The sequence below is a fragment of the Martes martes genome, assembly GCF_963455335.1.
Source record: "Martes martes genome assembly, chromosome: 3".
Lineage (NCBI taxonomy): Eukaryota > Metazoa > Chordata > Mammalia > Carnivora > Mustelidae > Martes > Martes martes.
Window position 1 is genome coordinate 182,835,218 of NC_137890.1, and position 22,076 is coordinate 182,857,293.

The window sequence follows — 22,076 nt, forward strand, 5'->3', positions numbered from 1 at the left end:
AGCAGAGATCCTGATGTGGGGCTCGATCCCAGGACTCTGGGATCATGACCTGAGCCGAAGGCAGACACTCATCACCTGAGCCACCTAGGCTCCCCCCGTCCTAACCATTTTTAACTGTACAGTTCAGTAGTGTTAAGTATGTTTACATTGTGAAACAGATCTCTAGAACTTTTTCATCTTATAAAACTGAAATTAAACATCACAAATGTTTATGCATCACAACTTTGCATGACTTCCTTGCATAGGGTCCATGTTAATCTGCATTGTTTCCAATTTAATACATGTGCTGCTGAAGTGAGCAAGAGGTATATTTATATAATCCCTTGTTATTAATTCTATCTTCATAATTCTTGTGATTACTCTATGAAAGTCTGATTCTTTAGTTTGCATTTCAGACAGTGGAGTCCATGGATATATTCTCTGAATTTTACGGGCATTTACAATTGTGTTCTCATTTTTATGGTGATCTAAACAAATTAACAAAATTGTTTCTGGGTCACAAGCATGGTCATCTTATAAAGGAGTACTGTCACAACATTTCAGTGCCTGCATTTGTATATGTGTTTATGATTGTACAGGCAACAAGTTGTACTATTTTAATTGTTGTGGACAAATAAGAAAATAACAGCAATGAGTTTAATGCATAGTGTCAAATGAAGGTCACCTGACCTTCATTAAATGAGCATTTCACAATAGTGGAAATAGACAATATTAAAGGTGAATTAGGTCATGTCATCATGAAAGCAAAGGACAATTAGGGTGTATCTAATTCAATAGAACCAGGTCATACTATACTCATGCTGAAAGTGGCAAAATAATGTCATTCTTACCAGTATTTAATTTTAGGAACTGTTATTTTACCTTATAAAAGTTCATCCTTGAAATTTATGTGTAAGTTTTATATTCAACTGATAAATTTTTTTCCTTTCCCTTTTTCTTTCTCTCTCTTTTTTTTTTTTTTTTTTTGTTACGTTTTGTTTTATACAGTTTGAAAGCTTCGAGTGTTTAGGTAATAGAATAAGATAATTTAAGTCCAAATGGAAAGTTGAGGGGATTGTTCTGGCTACCATTTCTTTGTTTTGCAAAACCTTGACCAGGGAAACATTAAGTAAGGCTAAAGATAGAAAACATAAATTTTGTGGTTTAGAATAGAGGACATTTACTTGACCTAAGTGTTTTTATCAATAGCTTCACAACTGAGCGTAACAGCAAAACAAATTGTGTATCATTTCTATTTATCTCATTAAGTCTGTGCTATCCGTATTTTTCTACCTCTCATAAAGGATGAAGATCTACAAGAGATGGAGGATTTAGCCCAAAAAATGGAAGCACAGTTTGGCCAATTTTTTGATCATGTGATTGTGAATGACAACTTGCAAGATGCATGTGCCCAGTTGGTGTCTGCCATTCAGAAGGCTCAGGAGGAGCCTCAGTGGGTACCCGCAACGTGGGTTTCCTCGGATACTGAGTCTTAAGGAAGCCTCCTGCTAAATGCTGGAGTTTTAACAATATTCATCTATTACAGAGCTCTAGAGTAACGGCTGCAACCTGAAACAGCAGTATTTGCCCCATTATAGCATATGCAAATGTAAATGTGGTGCAGTTTGTTAATTAATCTTATTTGAAAAAAAAATTTGCATTGTATACATATAGAGTTACCTTCTTGGCTTTCAGGAAACAAAATGTTTTCCTTTACCTCATATGTAGCAATGATAAGAATACAAACAATGTTAAGCCACTGAGTATGAAAACCTTTTATAGATTTTGTATGGTCTTTGTATAATTCAGATAAGAGAGCTTCTCTAAATAAAATAAGTAGTACTTAATTTCAGAAACTGTATTTAACCGCATGAAATTTCTGTTTTATGCAAATGGCTTTTCCAAAAAGTGCCTACTTGACTGACTCGGTAAGAAAAAAGAGTTAAGGTACACATTTCACATCTAACATGAAAACTTACAGAAATGGCACTGCTGTCATCATTTATACATCAGTTCTACAAGGAAAAAATTATTCTTCTGATCAGAGTCGTAACAATCATTAATTTGCCTAAAAGCCAATATCCACATCATGCCTAAATTAGGAAAGGGCAATTGACTTTAGTCCTAGAGACTCATATCTGAGAAAAGCATAAGATGAGAACGCTATTCCAGGAAGTCTTTTTTTTTCTTTCCTAGGTCTTGAGACTTCCAGTCAATCTTGCTGCCCCTGTATCTGTCTTCTGCATCATTCTCTAATGTTCCTCATATCCACACCATCCTTTTACCCCAACAATCTCTTTCTTAACTATAAAACAAACCAAGTGCATACTTCAAAATATTTTATTTTTTGCTTAAAGTGATTGTCTTTAAAAAAAAAAATTAAACCCAACCCCCCCAAACCCAACCAAAGAATATTAAGTCACTTTTAATAATACATGAACTTGGATTTGATTTATGTTGTTTTGAGAAAAAGCTTTTCCAAGCTTGATTTACAGAGATGGAGGATAAGCAATCGGTGAAATTTTGAGAACTGCCTGTATGAACACACAGGCAGACGCACACACACACAACTGGAAGAAATCTGTTATTCGTCTGTGTCAATATATATCCATCCTGAAATATTGGGCTTGGGGGATGGGGGGCGTCTCTAGCACCCTACGAAGGCTGTGCATGAGTTGTGTCTTTCCTCAAAGTCAGCTTTATTCATTCATAAAGCAGGTTTACAGAATTTTAACAGGTGTAGGATTCCATATTGAATGACATTTCACTACCCGTTTAACTTGGCTTCACATACGCCACATAAGAAATACAAAGTCACACAATAAACGAGATACAGGGTAAGAAGTTAAAAAGAACCAACGCCAAGTCAGTCAGTGAGTGCCTAGTTGGAGGAAAACTCAGTCTGGCAGGGGTCAGCTGGGCGCTTACGGCTTATTATGTTCACGCAGTGGAAGGGTCTCTTTTGTTCAGATTAGTCGGCAGCTTGCCTTTCGAATGCAGTCAGGCATAGAAGAGTCAGCGTCTGGAGAATCTGAGTTTGCTACACAAGTCCTTTTAAAGGAGTTTAATCGATCCCTAGCCCTTCCAGACCTGGTTCTAGTGATTATCAGCTCCTGGTTCTTCCAGGCATTCCTGGCCTTGCTGACCATCCGTTCTTGGTACCAGCTGCACGCTTGGATTTTAGCGGTACCTGGTCTCTCCCGGCCCTCGGCTGCCTCCCTGATTCATTACGTCACCGCTGGAAAAGAGCGATTTCCCGAAGCCTTCCGCAGGGCTAACCCGGCCCCTCCCGAACTCTGACGCCTCGGAGGGCGGGGCATGGCCCGGCGAAGGCCGGCGGAGAGCTGGTCCCCGAGCTGCAGCCTAACCAGACGCGGGCACGTCCCCGCCTCTCGCAGGTCCCGGAGGCGGGGGCGCGGGGAGCCAGGCTCGGGGCGCCGGCGGTTGCGCTGAGAGAGGCCGGCGGGGAGAGCGCCATGAGGGCGGACTCGGGGCTTCGGCTGGAGGCCCTCCCGGTGAGCGGTGAGGGGCGCTTCGGCCACGGGAAGTGGCGGAGGCGGAGGGAGCTGCTCTAACGCCTCCGTTGCCCCCGGGGCGGGGCCGGTGCGCAGGGCTGGGGGTCGCAGAGGGAGAGGCGTGCTCGTGCTGTCTGCGCGTCCGCCCCCTCGGTGCTCACAGGCTTGCACCCCAGCGGGCGCTTCAAGTTCGTTCCGAGGCCAGGACCCGGGCGTGAAGTTGCCGGGGGCCTGAGGTCCGTGTTGCTATGACGACGCCTCTTCTGGTCGCCTTCCCCGCCCCCGGGTGTTCGGGACAGCCAACTAGGTCACCCAGGAAAGAGATCGCAGTTTCCGAGTGGAGGCTTTTTCATCATGGTCTTTTCCCGCCTCTCTCGAACACATCACGGCAACCCCTTGGGAAACCATGGGTAGAACCGTGGTTGCTCCCCGACGCCCGCTGTAATCTCTCTTCCCGGGCATGTCAGCCCCCACTCTGACGTCCCCTTTCCCGCAGAGCTAGGCCGCAAAGGCACGACCAGATCCCACGGCTGGCGCTCGCCCGCCCCTTGCAGGAAGGGGGCGGAGCGCCGCCGCCGCCGGTGCCGCGCAGTCCGATGACGCACAGCGCCTGCGCGCGGTCGGCGTCGGCAGGAACCCGCGGGGGGCGGGCTGGGAGCTCCCGGCGCCTGCCGGCCGGCGGCTGCCGGGATCCCCGGCTTTAGACAGAATGGGAAAGAAGCAGGTGGTAAGCGGGCCTTAGTTAGAGTTGAATTATTAGGATTTTGGGTTCAGGCGAGCCGTCGGACTTTTGAGGGCTCAAAGGTTGGCCTTGTGGCTGGGTGACACGTCATTTTTGCGGGACTTTTGAAATGGCTAAGTGTCGTGTGAGCTCAGTCCTTGGACAGAACGCGATCCGTGGCATCTTTGCCATAGTTCTTTTTAGGACTGTTGTTCTTTTCCAGTTGTAATTTTAACGACCGGATAGTGTTAAGACAGCCTGCTTTGTCCTAACCTCTTAGCATTGGTATTACTACACTGAACGAATGGATTGCTAAATGGGACGGTCGTAGACCGAACTAGAAGAGTGTCCGCAGTGGAACCCTTTTGAGTCCGTGTCCTCTGCAAGCAGCGTGAGACACTTGGAGCATTAAGCGGATTTCAAGGCATTTCTGTTAGTATTTTATTTTGAAAGATTTCAGAATGCTTCTCAACTGTCATCGCTCTGAACTGCAAACACAACTTTTCATGTAAAGTATCATTTTGTAGTGCTCGCTTCGGCAGCACATATACTAAAGTATCATTTGTAAGGTGTATGTGTTTTTTTTAAAATTCTCTGCCCTAAAACGCATTCCTCATGCTGTATTCACAGTGGGGTTTTTTGTTTTTTTTTTTTTAAGTATGTTACTGTGTGGTTTAAAACCTCCATTGGCTTCTTATTGAATTAAAACAAAATCTGGAATCTTCCTTTGTCTTCAAGAGCCTAATTTATCTGGCCCCTGCCTACCCTTGGTAACTGCCACAGCCTTACTGGCCTTTTATCTGAAACCTTTTATCTCTGCTGAAAGGCTTTGTATTTGTTCCCTTTTGTCTCTTTTCTTATTCAGGACTCAGCTCAAATATCTGTGAGAGATTTCCCTAAACTGAAGAAGCACTCCACATCCTCATTTGTGTGTGTGTGTGTGTGTGTGTGTGTGTGTGTGTGTGTGTATATCTTCTAATACTTAATCAGTACAACGGAAGTACCATAAAAGCAGGGATTTCTTTATTTTGTTCATTAATGTATCTGTAGTCCTTAGAACAGAGCCCGGCCTCTGGATAGAAAGGAGTGTAGGAAGGAAGGAATTTCATATGAAATTTAGAAATGGTAGAACAAATTTAGAATTGCCCATCTGATTCTCGTAAGTACTTCCTAGGTTTCATTTGATGAACAGGGTTACCAAAAGATTTGATGTACATGAAGTAAAGATGTTCTGAGACTTTTACTTACAATTTTCTTCTCCCCATAGCGTCCTCCACGAGCCCTTCCACCTGTGCCAAGGTAAAAATAAGTTACAGTAATTTTATTACTGAGTTTTAAAAATGCAAAATGAATAAAGTGAAAAAATTGACTAGTACTATTGCAAAGTTATAATAATTCAGAGAAGACTTCTTGAAAAGTCTTCCTAAAAGTTTAAAGGTAAAAAAAAAGTTCAAAGGTAAAAAAAAAAAATCCTTGAATATTAGGATAATGGTTGTGATTAAATATTTTGTTTCAAAGCCTGAATGTCAACATAGTAAGATAATGGATCCATTCTGAATATTTTAATGTCTTGTTTATCAGACTTTTGATCCTCTTTTGTTTGCTAGAATAGTTTCCTCAGAGCTTAAGCTGATTTTAATCAGTGACAAAATAAGAATTCTTAATCTGCTTAATCCACTTTATGAATAGACAGTAGGAAATATGTATATGTAAATTCAGAAAATATTAGGATTATTAGCTTTATGAGCTTTTTACTTATAAAGAATAAGCTAGTTTATAAACTAGTTGTGTGAAAGCTTATCTTATTTTAAATTTATAATGATGTCAGTTATCAGTCTGACAATATAATAGATTTCTAATTAATAGTTTCTTTTTTTGTCTTTTCCTAATTAAATTGGGTCGGTGGCATATAAAGTGCTAATCAAGGTGAGTTAGTTCACTCTTAATGTAAAACTTTTAAAATTTGGAGTTCAAAAATTAATTTTTTTCCTTAATGTTTTTCTTAAAGTTGAATCTGAATGGTATAATTTATAATATTGCAATATTCTTTTATCAAAATAATCTCCTATGACTCCCTTTTTTTAAAATGAGGGTTGATATATAACACTAGTTGTGTGACTGATATTTGACTCATTCTTGAATGGAGTCACCCAGAACATAACCACTGGCTAATTTATAGTTCTATAATAGAGACGACATTTTCTTTTGTCTCATTTAATCAGGATGGACTGGGTTATGCTATATTAGTCTCAAAATCTCCAACTTTATATCATACAAGGTTATTTCTGGTTGATGCAGAGTTCACTGTGGCAGCGATCGAGGGCAACTTTCACCACTCTTCACTAATGCTGTAGTGATTCAGGCTGCTTTCATTCTGTGCTTCTGCCATCTTATCATGCTTCAGCAAAGGAAGAAAAATCTGGCTCTTTCAGTGTTTTGGCATATTGCTTCTGCTCACAGTATATGGCCCAAACCAGTCGCAGGCCTCCACATCTAAGTGCAAGAGGGTGGGAAGTATAGGGGATCAGATGAGTATTTTGTGAGCCCACTTTTCTGATATTAGAAATGTCACAGTTTCTAATATTATTGACCAACATGGAGCTACTGGCACCTTGCTTTAGGCTTTCTTTGACTTTGTCAATTTCTTCTTCTTCTTCTTTTTTTTTTTTTTGAGTAGGCTCCACGCCCAACATGGGGCTTGAACCCTGGACTCTGAGATCAAGAGTCACTTGCTCTACCAACTAGGCCAGCCAGGCACCCCTTGAATTTGTCATTTTCTTGTCTTCTTCCCCTAATGTGTAGGCTGGACCTAGGGAAGAGAGACCTAAAGACCTAAAGTTGGCTGGACCTAGGGAAGAGAGGGAAGGGTCTTCCCTACTAAAAGTTCCTTTGGATTGTTTTCTGCATTGAATTTTAGGCAGACTTTTCTGTTGTTTTTTTTTCTGTTTTGTAGGTGATATTCCACTTAGTCGTCCTAAGAAAAAGAAGCCCAAAACAAAAAACACACCAGGTAAGATGTTGCTCTTTTTTGTGTGGGATCACAAATCTTTCCAGGACTTCAGGAATGACAGATATCACAGGTCAGGGAGAGGCAAGGCCCCAGCAGTCCCAAGTCCCTGCTCAGTTGAGGACAGAATCAAGGTCAGTTTAAAGTAATGGGATTCCCAGTGCTGGTGAGGACTAAGGTTGTGGGCAGCCTGAAGGGTGTCTAGAAGCATTCATGGAATAAAGGATTGTGCCACTTAAACTCTGACTTCTACACCATTCATGGACTCTTTGGTCTTTAAACCCTAGACAACATAAATTGTCTTAGGCTATGATTGGTTCCAGACCTTTGAATGGGATACTGGACACAAGGTCCTTGGATCCCTCATCTTAGAGCATTTCTTCATGAAAGCAAGAGTCTGAAGGCAGGGCCATATCATCCAGGTATTAGAGGTTCTGTAATGAGTAGGTTCTGTGAACTTCTTTTTGTCTTCATTAATCCACTAGTAATCCTGGATGTTTCATCGGTAACTTAAACTCACCATGTTCAAAATTCATCATTACCTTCAGCAGTGTATCAGTTTTTACCTCTCACAGATTTCTGTTAATGGAATTCCCCACTCTCCTGGTCACTTAGGCTTGAAAACTCAGTTCTAACTGGTCCTTTCACTCTACCTGCTGCCTCTTACAAGTCTTAAGATGTGAAAATACCAGGATTTGTATGTAGTGATATAGTAAAAAGAAACTTTGATGATTGATTTGATATAGCAAGTACTGAATTTATTATAACTTAAAATGTGATACAAGTGTGGGTTAAGACCAATTCCTTATAGGCAAAGAGTTAACAAAGTTAATCATCACTTAGGAAGCGTTCCAGTTCCCTTTTTTTCATCTTTTTGAGGCTCAGTGATCTCTGCTCAAATTGTCCTGTGTTTTCCCACTCTGCTTTTCTGTAGGTAGTGCTTCTTTGGAAGGGCTTGTTCAGGCTGCTGTTCGCAGGCCCTCTGAGGGCGGTGAGCCGCCAACTAAAGAATCCACAGAGCGTCCAGAAGAAGCTCCTGTTCAGAGGAGACAGAAGAGGACGAGGCTACCTCTTGGTATGTGAAGAAACCAAGGTTAGGTTGTAATAGTAGCTGGGATTTGGGGGGTATGATTAAAAACTTCTCTGTTTCCATTTTTCCCCACCCACACCCCTTTGTTGTTGTTGTTGTTGTTGTTTTTTTTAATTAAAATTTTTACTATTCGAGTAACTCCAGTAGTTTAAGTCAAGAACACTGTAGGCGGTCTCTTTGGGTCATATGTCCATATATTGTGAGGGAAGGGATACAAATTCAGGATTAAAAGAGAAAGTTCGGAACTTGGTGTGTATAAAAATTGAGTATATGATCAAAATGGACATTTCAGATTGGTGGGGTAAGGATAGATTCAGCATTAACAATAATACAATGAAAGAAGAGTCATCATTTATTGAGTCTTACATTGTTCCAGGCACTACTCACAAGGTAAACAAAATACCATCAGTTGGCAATGGTTTTTTCAGCATATAAAATTCAAAAGTGTTAGCTAAGTGTTGATGCGAAAGGAGTACATTCGTATACTGCTGATAGGAGCATAAATTGGTATAACCTGTCTGAACTTTTAGGAATAGAAGTAATGACAATAGCTACCGTAATTAAAGGATGTTGACTGCAACAACCAATAATAGCTAACAAAGTGATACTGGCTAAGTAAGTCATATCTATTTAATAAAAACCAAGCACCTGTTAAAAGGATTATTTTGTTGTTTTGTTTTTGTTTTAAATATATATATTTATTTGAGAGAGAGTGAGAGCTAGAGAGAGCACACACAGATGAGAGGGAGAGAGATAAGCCGGCTCCCTGCTGAGCAGGGAGCCCAATGTAGGACTCAGTCCTAGGCCCCCAGGGATCATGACCTGAGCCAAAGGCAGACGCTTAACCAACGGAGCCACCCAGGCGTCCCCCGTTAAAAGAATTAAGGTAAATAGTGATGTAGAAAACCATAAGTAACATACTGTTGAGTCATCATCCATATATAATAGTATATATCGATGGATCTTTTTTTTTTAAGGATCCTATTTTTATAAAATATGTTATATGAATTTCCCAGGTGCCATAAGAAATTATCGTTAACAGAGTAACTTAAAACGACAGAAATTTATTGTCTGACAGGAAAGAAGTCTGACATCAAGGTGTCCGCAGGGCCACTCCCCCTCTGAAGGCTCTAGGAAAGACTCCGTCTTCGCCTCTTGTAGCTTCTGGTGCTTGTCGGCAGTCCTTGCTGTTCTTTAGCTTGTGGCAGTTTAACCCCATTTTGTACCTCTGTCTTCACATCCTTCCATGTGCTTCTGTGTCCATATCTTGCTCTCTCTTTTTTTTTTTTTTTAAGATTTATTTATTTGAGGGAGAGAGTGCATGTGCACATGCAGGGGGAGGGGCAGAGGGAGAAGGAGAGAGAGTCTTAAGCGGACTTCGTGTTGAGCGTGGAGCCTGATGCGGGGCTCGATCTTGTGATGCTGAGATCACGACCTGAGCCAAAACCAAGAGTCAGCTGCTTAACCAACGGTGCCACCCAGGTGCCCCCATATTTTGCTCTTCTTGTTAGGATGTGAGTCATTGGATTTCCGGCCCATACTAATCTACCATGATCTCACCCTAAATTGATTATAGCTTCAAAGACCCTATTTCCAAATGAAGTCTCATTCACAGGGACTGGGGGGTAGGACTTGAATGTACCTTTCAGGGGGTACACAATTCTACCCAGAACACATTTATATGCATCTATATATACAGTAAAAACAATGGAAGGATATAGCAAAGTGTTGACAGCATTAGATTTTTTGGAAGGAAGAATTAGGGATGGTTTTTTTTTTTTTAAAGATTTATTTATTTGACAGGGAGCACAAGCAGGGGCAGCAACAGAGGGAGAGGGAGAAGCAGTTTCCCCGCTAAGCAGGGAGCTTGTTGCAGGGCTCGATCCCAGGACCCTGGAATCATGTGAGCCGAAGGCAGACACTTAACTGACTGAGCCACTCAGGTGCCCATAGGGATGATTTTTATTGTCTTCCTTTCTTCATTTATAGTTTATTAATTTTTCATATATTGAGTATTGTGACTTTTATAGTAATTAGAAGAAAGACAGTGGGTTTCATTAGAGTAAAATAAAGGGAAGGAATAAAGATAGGGAGATTAGCTCTTTCCTATACATCAGTCCCTGATGAATGATTTGTTACAAAATAATTTCCCTGACCACTTACTTAGTCTCTTAGAAAATAGTGAGTCCCGGGCGCCTGGGTGGCTCGGTGGGTTAAGCCGCTGCCTTCGGCTCAGGTCATGATCTCAGGGTCCTGGGATCGAGTCCCACATCGGGCTCTCTGCTCAGTGGGGAGCCTGCTTCCCTCTCTCTCTCTCTCTCTGCCTCTCTGCCTACTTGTGATCTCTGTCAAATAAATAAAATATTTAAAAAAAAAAAAAGAAAAGAAAATAGTGAGTCCTGATTGGATGAAATTATTGGATGAAAGAATTACAGAAAGAGAGGGCAGAAACTGGAAAGTCCATAGAATGGAGCTCAGTTTTTAGAGGCAAGTTGAAGTGGGATACTCCAGTGCTTGGGCAGAAGAGAGGAAAAAGAGAGAAACGAGGCTCAGATAGTTTCATGATTTATTTCTATGATTTATTTCATCACTGGCAGTAAATATAGTTGAATTAAAACTACCATCTGAGTTAACTCAGTGAGGGTACAAATGTGAAAATCAAGATGGCTGAAAAATGTATTTACAGAAATGAGTTGACCATTTTTAGAAAATTCAGGACCCAACTAAGTTCTGGGCCAAAGAGCACCTGTCATGGTCATTCCAGAATGCACCCACCTGTGCAGGTAGAGCTTTATAGATTTCTGTGTTTTTAGTTTTACTTTGTTTTGTTCTGGGATGACTATGGTAGGCTCAACTTCTATTGTATTTCCAGTTTTAGCTGTAAGTGTTTTATTAAAATAGAATTCTGGGGGCTTTGAGGACATTCCAGGAAGCCATTGCCAGTATTTTCAGATTGGAGGAATTAGCTAGCATCACGAGGAGTCTCCATTGACTTACTTAAACTTGATACCCTGTGCTCAGGAAGGAGTTAACATAGCAGGCCTGAAACTGCTCTTGTTAGAAAGGCCTGCCTGCAGGGCTGCCTCTTTACTGGCTTCTGGAACTTGGCTGGTAAATAGTTCCTACACTGATACAAAACTTCCCTAATTTATAAGGGCAATTTACTGTGCATTTGTGTACACAATATGATTTAAGCTGAACACCTGCTTTGCTTCTGGGAGTCTGGAATTTTGGTATGTGTGACGCAGGGGGTGCCTCTGTGTTTAGGTGCCAATAAAAGCCTTGGGTGCCGAGTTTGTAATGAGCTTCCCTGGTAGAGAAAGTGTCACACATGTCAGCTTGTTGCTGGAGGAATTAGCGCATCCTGTGTGACTCCATTAATGGACCCTTGGAAGCTTATACCTGGTTTCCTCTGGACTTGGCTCCATATGCCTTTTCCTTTTGCTGATTTTGCTTTATGTCATTTCCCTCTAATAATTGTAACTGACTGTAAGGACTTGTGAGTATAATGACTTCTGAGTCCCATGAGTCCTTTGGGTGAACTGCAGGTAATCTGGGGTCTCTCCCAGTGCTCCGGGTGTTGGATTATTTAATTTTTTCTATATTTTTTGGCATTACAATTTCAGTTTTTTTGGTGTTAGAGGTATAAAATTATAAAAATTAGTAAAGTGGTGAAAAAATTGGGGCCTAATTAAAATTTTTAAAGTTACCTTGTCATAAAAGTTTTATATATTACTTTTCTTTTTACATGATAGTCATTTGAAAATTTAATCTACTTTATTTTCAGAATTGGAGACTTCCTTAACCCAAAAGAAGACTTCGTCTTTATTACGAAATGAAAATGGTATTGATGTGGAGCCGGCTGAAGAGACAGTTATTCAAAAACCTCGAAGGAAGACAAAGTAAGAATTTATTTGTTCTTCTAAATATTCTTCAGGGATACTGTGCTACTTAATTCAGAGGTACCTTTTGATTAAGTCTTATTAAACACTCTAAGATAAGTGGGATTACAAAAATATCAGTTAAACCAACTAATGATAAATTTGAGGAGAGTAAGCAACCGAAGAAGTAAGATACTGCATTTAATTAAGGACCCTAGGAGCTCTCTCTAAAAAAGAGGAACATCAAGAGAAAATATTACATAAGTAATATTAAATATTATAATATTATAAAAATTAAATACAAAAGATACTGAAATTAGAAGATAATATTAATAAAGTAGGCTATTGTGATGTATTTCTGATAATAGAATTCAGGTTATGATTATTTCAGCAATAAATAAAAGTGTATTTTAGTATAGAAAATTAAGTTGTGAATAAAATAGAATGGCATAGTTTAAAAAAGTACACTGGGAGTTATATAACACTATGGTTTGTATTTAGAAATAACCCTATATATTGTGATCAGTATTTATATAGAATCCTATCATTTTAAGTTTAGAAAGAACCTTAAAAAATCTAATTTAGTCACTTCATTTTCCAGATGAGAAAACTGAGGCCCACATAAATGTATGTGGCTTGCTGCACGTAACAGTTAAGAACAGATCCATTTAAGTAAAAACCAAATTTCTTGACTCCCAAGTCCAGGGCTCTTTTACAGGTATTTGGGTCTGTAAAAATTCAACAATAATCCGTTTTTCTTACATTCTTCCTGATGACAGGAAAACCCAGCCAGCAGAATTACAGTATGCCAATGAACTAGGCGTTGAAGATGAAGACATAATTACTGATGAGCGAAGTGGCCCAGAACAACAGTCCGTATTCACTGCACCCACTGGAGTTAGCCAGCCTGTAGGCAAAGTGTTTGTGGAAAAAAGCCGTAAGTCATTCCAGTTTTGGAGCATGAGCTTTCTGGGATTTACACAAGGGTATCCTTTGATTTAGGAATTATATTTCTGGAGATCTGAATTAGGGATAAAATAAAGATATGGACAAAAATTTATACACAAAGCTGATCATCATATTCTTGAGAGTGAAAACTGGAAACAACATAAATATAAAATAGAAGGCGTATGATTTCAGTCAGATATGGTATATTTATAGAATAAAATCTGCACCATTAAAAATAATGTTTAGGGAGAATTTTTCATTTCATAGGAAGATTTAATGAAAAACACACACATATGTAGTTTGATCTCAACTACAGAAAAACGTGTAGGACAAAAGACTAGAAGGAAATGTGCCAAAAAATTAATGCTGGTTATTTCTGGGTTATGGGATTGTGGGTGATTTAGAAAATCCCCCCCAGCCCCCACTTAATCCATTCCTTTATTCTTGTACTTTACCAGTTTTTCACAATTAGTGGTGGTGGTGGTGGTGGGGCAGGTAATGATATAAATTTTATAATTAAAAATAAATGAGAGAAGATACATGATGGTATTACAATATTAAATAAGAATTACAACCTTATACCTCCAGATTCTTTTGGAAGGTGGTTCTGACATTTTATAGTGTGCATGGATTATAAGACTGCATTTCCAGTGTTTAAGAAAAACATACAGGGGCGCCTGGGTGGCTCAGTGGGTTAAAGCCTCTGCCTTTGGGTCGGGTCACGATCTCAGGGTCCTGGGATCGAGCCCCGCGTCGGGCTCTCTGCTCGGCGGGGGGCCTGCTTCCCTTCCTCTCTCTCTCTCTGCCTGCCTCTCTGCCTACTTGTGATCTCTATCTGATAAATAAAATCTTTAAAAAAAAAAAAAAAGAAAAGAAAAACATACATAAAGCATGATTATGACTATATGTATCCCATGGATATACTATGAGTATGCTGCCTAAAGAACTCAATGAGCCATAAACATTAGTTCTAAAAATTTGCAATTTCGATTTCATCTATACCATTTTAGAATTTCTGTTCTCTAAGATGTCATCTAAGGGATCTTCAAGTTCTTGGCCAATGAGAAACTTCTGATCCCGGGAGGCTGCCTTCACCAGGGTCTCACAGTTGGTTAGTGCGGGACTGGGACTTGAGTGGAGGTTTCATGGCTTCTGGTCACGTGCTTTGACTAGTATATTGTGTTGCTATTTAATTTACTTCTGTTTTTAAGCCATATCACTCAGTCCTCATTTTTAAGCAATATTTGTTTACAATATTTGTTTACAAGCAGCATCATTCAGTCCTCATTTTCACTCTCGTTTGCCTTAGCTCAGCAACTGCCCTACTAGAATAACTGACCATAAAAGGCACCTGTTGTCTGCCTAAAGTTGTCTTTTCTTAGGAAAAATTAGGTGTTACACCTCTTTCATCCTCCCAAATACTTGGCAGCCAGATTTGGCAAAGGTAATTGAAATGGAACCTTCCCTGCTTCCTGAGGTCCATTGGTAGATCTGCAAGGAGGAGCCTCATGACCAGTACAAGGAGAAAGCTCTGTGCACACCGGGTGGCTGTGCTGACACTTGGACTGATGCTTGTCACAGCAGTCTTCTCAAGTTTGTGAAACAACCTTTTTCTTCTCTGTCATCACAGAATGCCATGCCGCACACACTGGCATCTTTTCCTAAGAAATTTGAAGGTTTTCAGACATCGACTTAGCTTTGTTGTGTTGACATTTAAACTTTAATAAACTTCCAAAGTCTCAAAATTAGACTTCTGTAGATTATGTCATGTTAAAGATTTCCAGACTTTGTTCTGAGTGGGAAGTTCCTTACTGTATTTCATGAAATATAATTGATTTCTAAAACCGTTACTTTAACATCTGTTTTGGGATGAGAGGAAAGTATGTGGACTTTATTTTCCCTAAAGATAAAAAGGTAGTATAAGAAAAGAGCCTTCTCAAATTGGTACAGGATCAGGGAGAATTTTTAGATAGAAAACAGCAAAATCTCAGTCCCAGGGTTCTAACGGTGTGAAATAAGATAAAAACAGGACCAGGGTTGTCTCTTGCTAGTTGTTAATAATTATGTAATGTGTACTTAGGGCGATTCCAGGCTGCTGATCGTTCAGAGTTGATAAAGACCACGGAAAATATAGAGGTGTCGATGGACATGAAGCTTTCCTGGACGACCAGAGATGTCGCACTCTCGGTCCACCGGGCCTTCAGGTGGCTGCTTTTGTTGGACTTAACACAAATGTTCTCTCATTTTTCTTTTAAGGTGTTGATTGCCCAGTATTGTTTAAAAAAACTGACAACTTAAAATAGTCAATAGGTAATTTTTAAACACATTCAATTGTAGTTAAATCTGCCTGTCAGTGTCATACCAAGAAAAGGCTTGTTTTTACTTTTTTGAAATGTTGAGTTTTATTCTTATATTTAAAGAGATTTAAAAAATATTTTAGCTTTTTACTTTAGTAATACATGTATAATAATTAAACCCTTTTCCACTCAGGATGATTGGTCTCTTCTCTCATGGCTTCTTGGCTGGCTGTGCTGTGTGGAACGTTGTTTTCATATATGTTCTAGCAGGAGATCAGCTTTCTAACCTCTCCAACCTTCTGCAACAGTACAAGTCCTTAGCATATCCATTCCAGAGTCTTCTCTACTTGCTTTTAGCTCTAAGTACAGTTTCAACTTTTGACAGGTAAGACTGTTGTGACTGTACATCCCTCTAACTTTTCTTCAGGTGGAAATGTTGAGCAAAATACGTCAGTCTTCAGAATAGAATTATAATATCTTAATATTATTTTGACTTTATTTTAAAACCAGTCTGTTTCTGTTTGTTGGGGGCGGAGGAGGTGGGCAACTCAGAAAGCATCCTTAAAATCTAAACCCATTCCAGCATCAACTCTAAGTCTAAAATTTCATCCAAATTTAATCAACGAAAACAGCCCCAGATATCATCTTCTAAATCATCTGAGTCAGGTATAGGTGAGACTGTCGGTATTGAATGAGTTTTCTAGGGCTTCTGTAATGAAGTACAGTTGGCCCTTGAACATTGCACGGGTTAGGTGCGCCGGCCTCCTGCAAGTCAAAAATTCATGTATAACTTTTGACTCCCTCAGAACTTAATAGCCTACTGTTGACCAGTAGCCTTACTAATAGCATAAATAGTCAATTACCACGTGTTATGTATACTATATGTGTTATATACTGTATTCTTCTAAAAAGGTAAGCTAGGGGGTGCCTGGGTGGCTCAGTTGTAAGCTAGGGGGTACCTGGGTGGGTCAGTTGTTTAAGCAGCTGGCTCTTGATTTCAGCTCAGGTTATGATCTCATGATTCTGGGATCGAGCTCCACATTGGGCTCAAGGATTCTCTTTCCCCCTCTGCCCCTTGTCGCACTGGTGTGTACACAGTGCCTGCACACTTGCTCTCTCTCAAATAAATAAATCTTTAAAAAAAATAAAAAGGTAAGCCGGAAAAAAACAAAAATTATTAAGAAAATCATAAGGAAGAAAAATACATTTACAGTACTGCGCTATATTTATTGAAAAAAAATCTGCATATAAGTAGACCTATGCAGTTCAAACCTGTGTGGTTTAAGGGCCAACTGTACTCCAAACTGGGTGGCTGAAAGCAACAGGAATTTATTCTCTCTCAGTCTGGAGGCTAGAAGTCTGAAATTAAGGTGTTGGCGAGGTTGGTTCCTTTCTGGAGGGCTGGTGGGAGAGTCTCTTCCAGGCCTTTCCTGAACTCCAGGTTGCTGGCAATCCTTGGAGTTCCTTGGCTTGTGGGTGCATCACTCCTTCCTCAGTCTTTTTTGTCATATGGTGGTCTTCCCTGTGTGTCTCTTCTTCTAAGGACACCAGTTGTATTGAATTAGGGCCTTCAAATGAACTCATCTTAACTCAATACATCTGCAGAGACCCTATTTCCAAATAAGGGGTTAGAAGTTCAGCATGTCTTTGCGAACACAATTCAACCCATTAAGAAAAATAGCAACTTAAGTTGCTGATGATACGGGTAATAGAAAGAGGTAGAATCTGAAGAAATTTTGTAGATCAAGTTTAATTTGTTTCTTTAGAGTGTCTTACTCCTAAACAATGTTGGCTTAATCTAGTTACATGTTTTATGTGGCTTTTGTAAATAAGATGTTCTTTCATGTGTATTTAGTATAAACTGTAGTTACTTAAAACTTAATAATATACAATGTATGTGGCCTCTGCCTTCGGCTTAGGTCATGATCTCAGGGTGCTGGGATCGAGCTCTGCATCAGGTTGTCTGCTCCGCAGGGAGCCTGCTTCCCCCGCCCTCTCTGCCTGCCTCTCTGCCTACTTGTGATCTCTCTCTCTGTCAAATAAATAAATAAAATCTTAAAAAAAAAATAGAGAAGGAAAAAACTATAATCCAGGGAGTACAGTTTTGTGATGAGTTTAACCAATGCAATGTGACAAGGGGCATTTGTATTTTCTAGGATTGACTTTGCTAAAACATCAGTAGCGATCCGAAATTTCCTTGCCCTGGATCCAACAGCTTTAGCATCTTTCTGTGAGTAAATACTTTCATTTGATAATTATGTAATACTTGAATTACACTGTAATTTTGAAGCAGGAAAAGTTTAATTTTACTTTTAGAATGATTTTATATTATTACTACTTATAAACATTACTTACAGATGTTCAGTGGAATTTCCAGTTTAAAAAACATGATAGACATAATTTTGATAGAATCATTTTTCCATAGAGGTTGATCTAGATAACTGTTAAAAGTTGAATTTGTTCTATATTTGTTAATGTTTTGGTTTTGTATTTTCTGCTTGATATCAAACAGATTCAACTGACATGGCATTTCAGTAACAAATTCTATTTTGTATCTTTTTGATAATTTGGGATACATTTTGTTCTAAATTATGAGAATAGGAATAAAATTAGTTTTAAGACCTTGAGTAAGTCATTTAATTTTTTAAAATATCTTCTAGGTTCTTGTAATGTCTAATGATGAAATAGTGAGCATCTCAAAATACCTTTCTGTACCCATATTCTTTAAGGATAAAAGAAGGCTAGCTAACTTATTGAAATTGATCAGATGAATTTCTTTTGTCATCATCCCCCAAAGTATAGATTATTTTTTACCTTACAGTGATCTATAAATTCAAAATAAACTAGGTTGTTAAAAATACATTATTAGTAATTTCATTTGTCTTTTTCTCAGTGTACTTTACTGCTCTTATATTATCTCTGAGTCAGCAAATGACAAGTGACAGAATCCATCTTTACACACCTTCTTCTGTTAATGGTAGCCTCTGGTAAGATTCACAATAGCATTAGCAATTGTTGATGGTAATAATAACAGCAACAATGGGAGTAATGGTACTATTCTTGTCCTTCACTCTTACATTTCTCATTTATAAGTAATATCGGAGGCCCTGTTTTTGTTTCCAAAATTATGGCAAGAAAATACCCATTACATTGGTTAGTGGATAACTATTTTTACTTATACCTGCATTTTTAATGAAATGTATTCTTTTTATAAGAATCTATTTGAGATTTATTAAGTTATGGTTATAAGATTAGTCATACATAATGCACTGGAGAAGCCCTCTACCCCCACTCCCAGTCAGGGGGTTTAATATCCCCTAGTGGTAGGAGTAGGTAGCTGGGACGGAGTCTGAAAACCAAGCAATGCTGGAAAGAGAGCAGTCTAGGGAGAGCCGTCCCCCACAGATCAGTGGCCAGTCAGACGAAGCTCACAGGCGAGTTGGGAGTCCAATTCACAAAATTCAGAGGGGCAGTGTTTTTTGACGGAGTGGCTAGGGGCATGGGTAGCATCACAGTAGTTGGAAGGGAAACTTAGAAAAATTGTTTGGCAATACTAAATTTTCACTTTCATCAATGTATAAAGCAGATTTGTTTAGAGTTCAGTAACTTTTGAACCTTTGTTCCCATGGTTGTGTGTGTTCTGTGTGTGTATGTGTGTATAGTTATTTTATAGGGAAATTATATAGGATATATTTATTTCATGCTTTACTTGTTATTTCTCTAGGTGAGGGCTGCTAATTTTTTTAAAGTTCATTAAATAGATATATTTAAATAAATGAACCCAAATGCAGATATTTCTAATGAATATTTTCTATACCTTTAGGGCAGCAGGTGTTGAGGAACAGGTTCTCCAGCCGTGGATTGTGGTGAATCTGGTGGTGGCCCTTTTGGTTGGACTGTCTTGGCTTTTTTTGTCTTATAGACCAGGCATGGATCTTAGTGAAGGTATTAACAAAAAAATAGTGGGGTGCCTGGGTGGCTCAGTTGATTGAATGTGTCTGACTCTTGATTTCAGCTTGGGTCGTGATCTCAGTGGTCAGGTCATGATCTTGGGGTTTTTGGATGGGCCCGTGCTCAGTGGGGAGTCAGTTTCTCTCCCTCTGTACTCCACCCCCCCCCACTCTTGTGGGCACACTTGCACCCAGAGGTGCAGTTGAGAGAGGTCTCTCTCAACTAAATCTTTTTAAAAATAAATAAATAAAAATAAATAATATGAGAATATCATGAAATCTGTTGATTTTATAAATGTTCTTTTAATGGATATAGATTATGATATTCTGATAACAAAGATGTATTTAAAATAAAATAACTAAGAGAAGTGACACTAAAGTAGTGAAACAATGCCAAGAGAAACGGAGTGTCTAGGAGGGCCGGAGCCTCAAAGTATTTACAGAAAGTCTGTCACCCATGTGTATATTTATATTGTAGAGGTATTTCTTTTCTCAGAACCCTTCGGGTATTTTGTAGAGTCATTGCTCTTCGCTTCTCCTTGTTTCCTTCTGATCAAAGTGTCTCTTAGTTTGCCATAAATCATGCTTCAACTATGTAGCCTTTGTCAGACACGTATTCATTCTTACCTCCTCGTCTACCTGGCACAAGTTCTTCATCCTTCATTGTCTAATGAAGTATTTAGTAATCCCAGCTTTAGTGTGCCCATTGGAAGGGGGGATTTACTAACCCCTAGTCCCTGGCCTCCTTTTGGAACACCAGGAGGAGAGGAGTCGTCTGAGCGAACCGACAGTCCTTGAGCGGGCTGTTTTAGAACTCTTTGTGTTTGGGGTGTCAGTTTGTTTTCTTGGCAGATGTTCCACGGTTTCACCCTTGAATCTCTGATATTTTGTGGACTTTGGTTATGATTTTATTCTTGATTGGTTAAATATCTTGAGCCTTTCACTGCAATTTGATCAACTAATTACAACCTCAGAAATCTTAGAATTGAGAATCATCCCAATATTTCCATTTGTAAAAACAAAGACAAAAGATGTAATCTGGTGTATTTTTATTCATGAATTTACCTTTTTGCAACAGAATTCTCATGTTCCTCCAGTGAATATTCTGTTGCTTTATTCCCTTTGGTTTATTTTAAGTATTTTTTTAAAAAGTCTCTTAGGCTTTACATATTTTGCTGTTTTTTGTTTTCACTTAGTAACATTGTTTTTAGTCATTCATAGAATTTTTCATCTAATATTTATGTCAAAGGACTTTCTTTTAATAAATTTCTTAGGTCTTCTTTTTCTATATTTCTTAGTATTTTGGTAAATTACACATGTATGCTAAGTAGTAGTTTAAATGTAAAAATGTCAGCTAATAAACCATTCTGTGCTGTGCTTGGGATTGAAGCTGGATCCAGCTGGGCTTGTGTGGTATTGAGCCTAAATCACAAAGCGCATGTTACTTACTAAGTATTTCCAGAATCCTGCTGTCTTTTAGGGCCATGTGAGTCATATAACATTTTATTTCCATGGAGATAAAAAGAGTAAATATAAATTGAGGATGATAACACTTTGCTTATTGGGTTGTTGTGTTGATTAAGTGGGATAACACATTTAAGACATCCTGGCACACGCCTCCTGTTAGTTCCACATGCTTGCTCTGCGTCCGTCCCTCCATTGTAGATGGCCGTGGGCACTACAGAGTCAGACCTTTCCGCTGTTTAGTGACCTGGCTTGTCTAAGTGACTTAAATTTTCTGGTAAAGAGTTATTATCTTGTCTCCATTATATATGTTTTATTTTTCAGTGGTTTACATTTAAAACTTGAACATTTTTAAATTCAAACTTGTCCATTTCTCATTCACTACCTTTTAAATCAGATTTCAGTATCGTGAATTCTTATTTGTACTTGAGGGCTTTCTATTATATATATTAAATATGTCAATATTTTGAGAGACTGTTTAAAACTAAGCTGTAAAATTCTTTTTGAGTTACTGGGAAACCATTCTGAGTATGATCTGTTCATTTTCTCTCCCAGAGTTGATGTTCTCCTCTGATGTGGAAGAATATCCTGAAAAAGATAAAGGACTCAAAGCCTCTTCATAATGCCAGCTCACCTGCAGTGTAGTAATGGCCCAGTATTTAGAATTTTTCCTATTCTTGTTTTTAAGTGTATTTTTGTAAGATATGTACAGGTATACTTGGAATTGATCTTTTGATTATATAGTACTGAAAATTTTCTCAAGATTATGGAAAATGTTAAAACTTGAGTCTGCAACTCATAACCAAACATTAATCTCTCTAGCATTATCGTCTTAATGAGAAAGGAGGTAATGAGCTAGAAACCAGCAGGTGAGGTGTTTATTTCCTGTTTTCTCAAATTAGTTGCATTTATAATCATTATCTTAAAAAGCTCTACTACAGAAACAGCCATTACTTTAGTGTTACAAAATATACATCAGGTTTAAAAATAAAATTTAGGGAGTGGGATAGAAGACAGCAAAAATCCTTTATTTTTAATGTCTCCTTACTGAATAAATTAAAATATGAAATTTATCTTTTTTCAGATTGGCATGGTGGTTGTGGTTATGTATCATGTAATAAGCATAATGTAATTCAGCTTGAAAGTTGCTTTACTTGATGACTAATAAAAAGAAAATGTACCTTTTCTGTTTGAGAAGTTTCATAGTGGGACTACACCAAAATA

At 38.9% G+C, this 22,076-nt stretch overlaps 2 protein-coding genes across 4 annotated transcripts in view; both read left to right on the forward strand.

Moving 5' to 3' along the window:
• MPP4 (MAGUK p55 scaffold protein 4) overlaps positions 1–1,838 on the forward strand; it is a gene marked incomplete at its 5' end in the record, with an annotated part of 45,622 nt that extends 43,784 nt beyond the window's left edge. The window contains one exon of the mRNA XM_080799456.1: positions 1,284–1,838. Coding sequence (XP_080655582.1) covers positions 1,284–1,475 — 192 coding nt within the window. The 3' untranslated portion in view covers positions 1,476–1,838. The remainder of the gene's footprint in view (positions 1–1,283) is intronic.
• Positions 1,747–22,037, forward strand: TMEM237 (transmembrane protein 237). Of its 3 annotated transcripts, none has more exons than XM_080799302.1 (13): positions 1,747–3,494; positions 5,483–5,514; positions 6,131–6,141; positions 7,169–7,225; positions 8,157–8,297; positions 12,100–12,214; positions 12,973–13,130; positions 15,222–15,345; positions 15,632–15,823; positions 17,595–17,668; positions 18,332–18,425; positions 19,262–19,383; positions 21,408–22,037. In XM_080799302.1, the coding sequence occupies exons 1-13, from the start codon at positions 3,456–3,458 to the stop codon at positions 21,473–21,475; spliced, it is 1,227 nt and encodes a 408-aa protein (XP_080655428.1). In that variant the 5' UTR covers positions 1,747–3,455; the 3' UTR covers positions 21,476–22,037. The 3 variants fall into 3 exon arrangements, 2 of the variants coding, with proteins under 2 accessions (XP_080655428.1, XP_080655429.1); XM_080799303.1 differs by lacking the exon at positions 1,747–3,494 and adding an exon at positions 4,117–4,221; XR_013966583.1 differs by lacking the exon at positions 18,332–18,425.
• The last annotated feature ends 39 nt before the right edge of the window (positions 22,038–22,076 follow it).

Coding starts and splice junctions, on each gene's coding strand:
- TMEM237 (XM_080799302.1), top strand. CDS start 3,456: ATGAGGGCGGACTCGGGGCTTCGGCTGGAGGCCCTCCCG. Junction 8,298..12,099: donor GAGGACGAGGCTACCTCTTG/GTATGTGAAGAA, acceptor CTTTATTTTCAG/AATTGGAGACTTCCTTAACC. Junction 13,131..15,221: donor AGTGTTTGTGGAAAAAAGCC/GTAAGTCATTCC, acceptor ATGTGTACTTAG/GGCGATTCCAGGCTGCTGAT.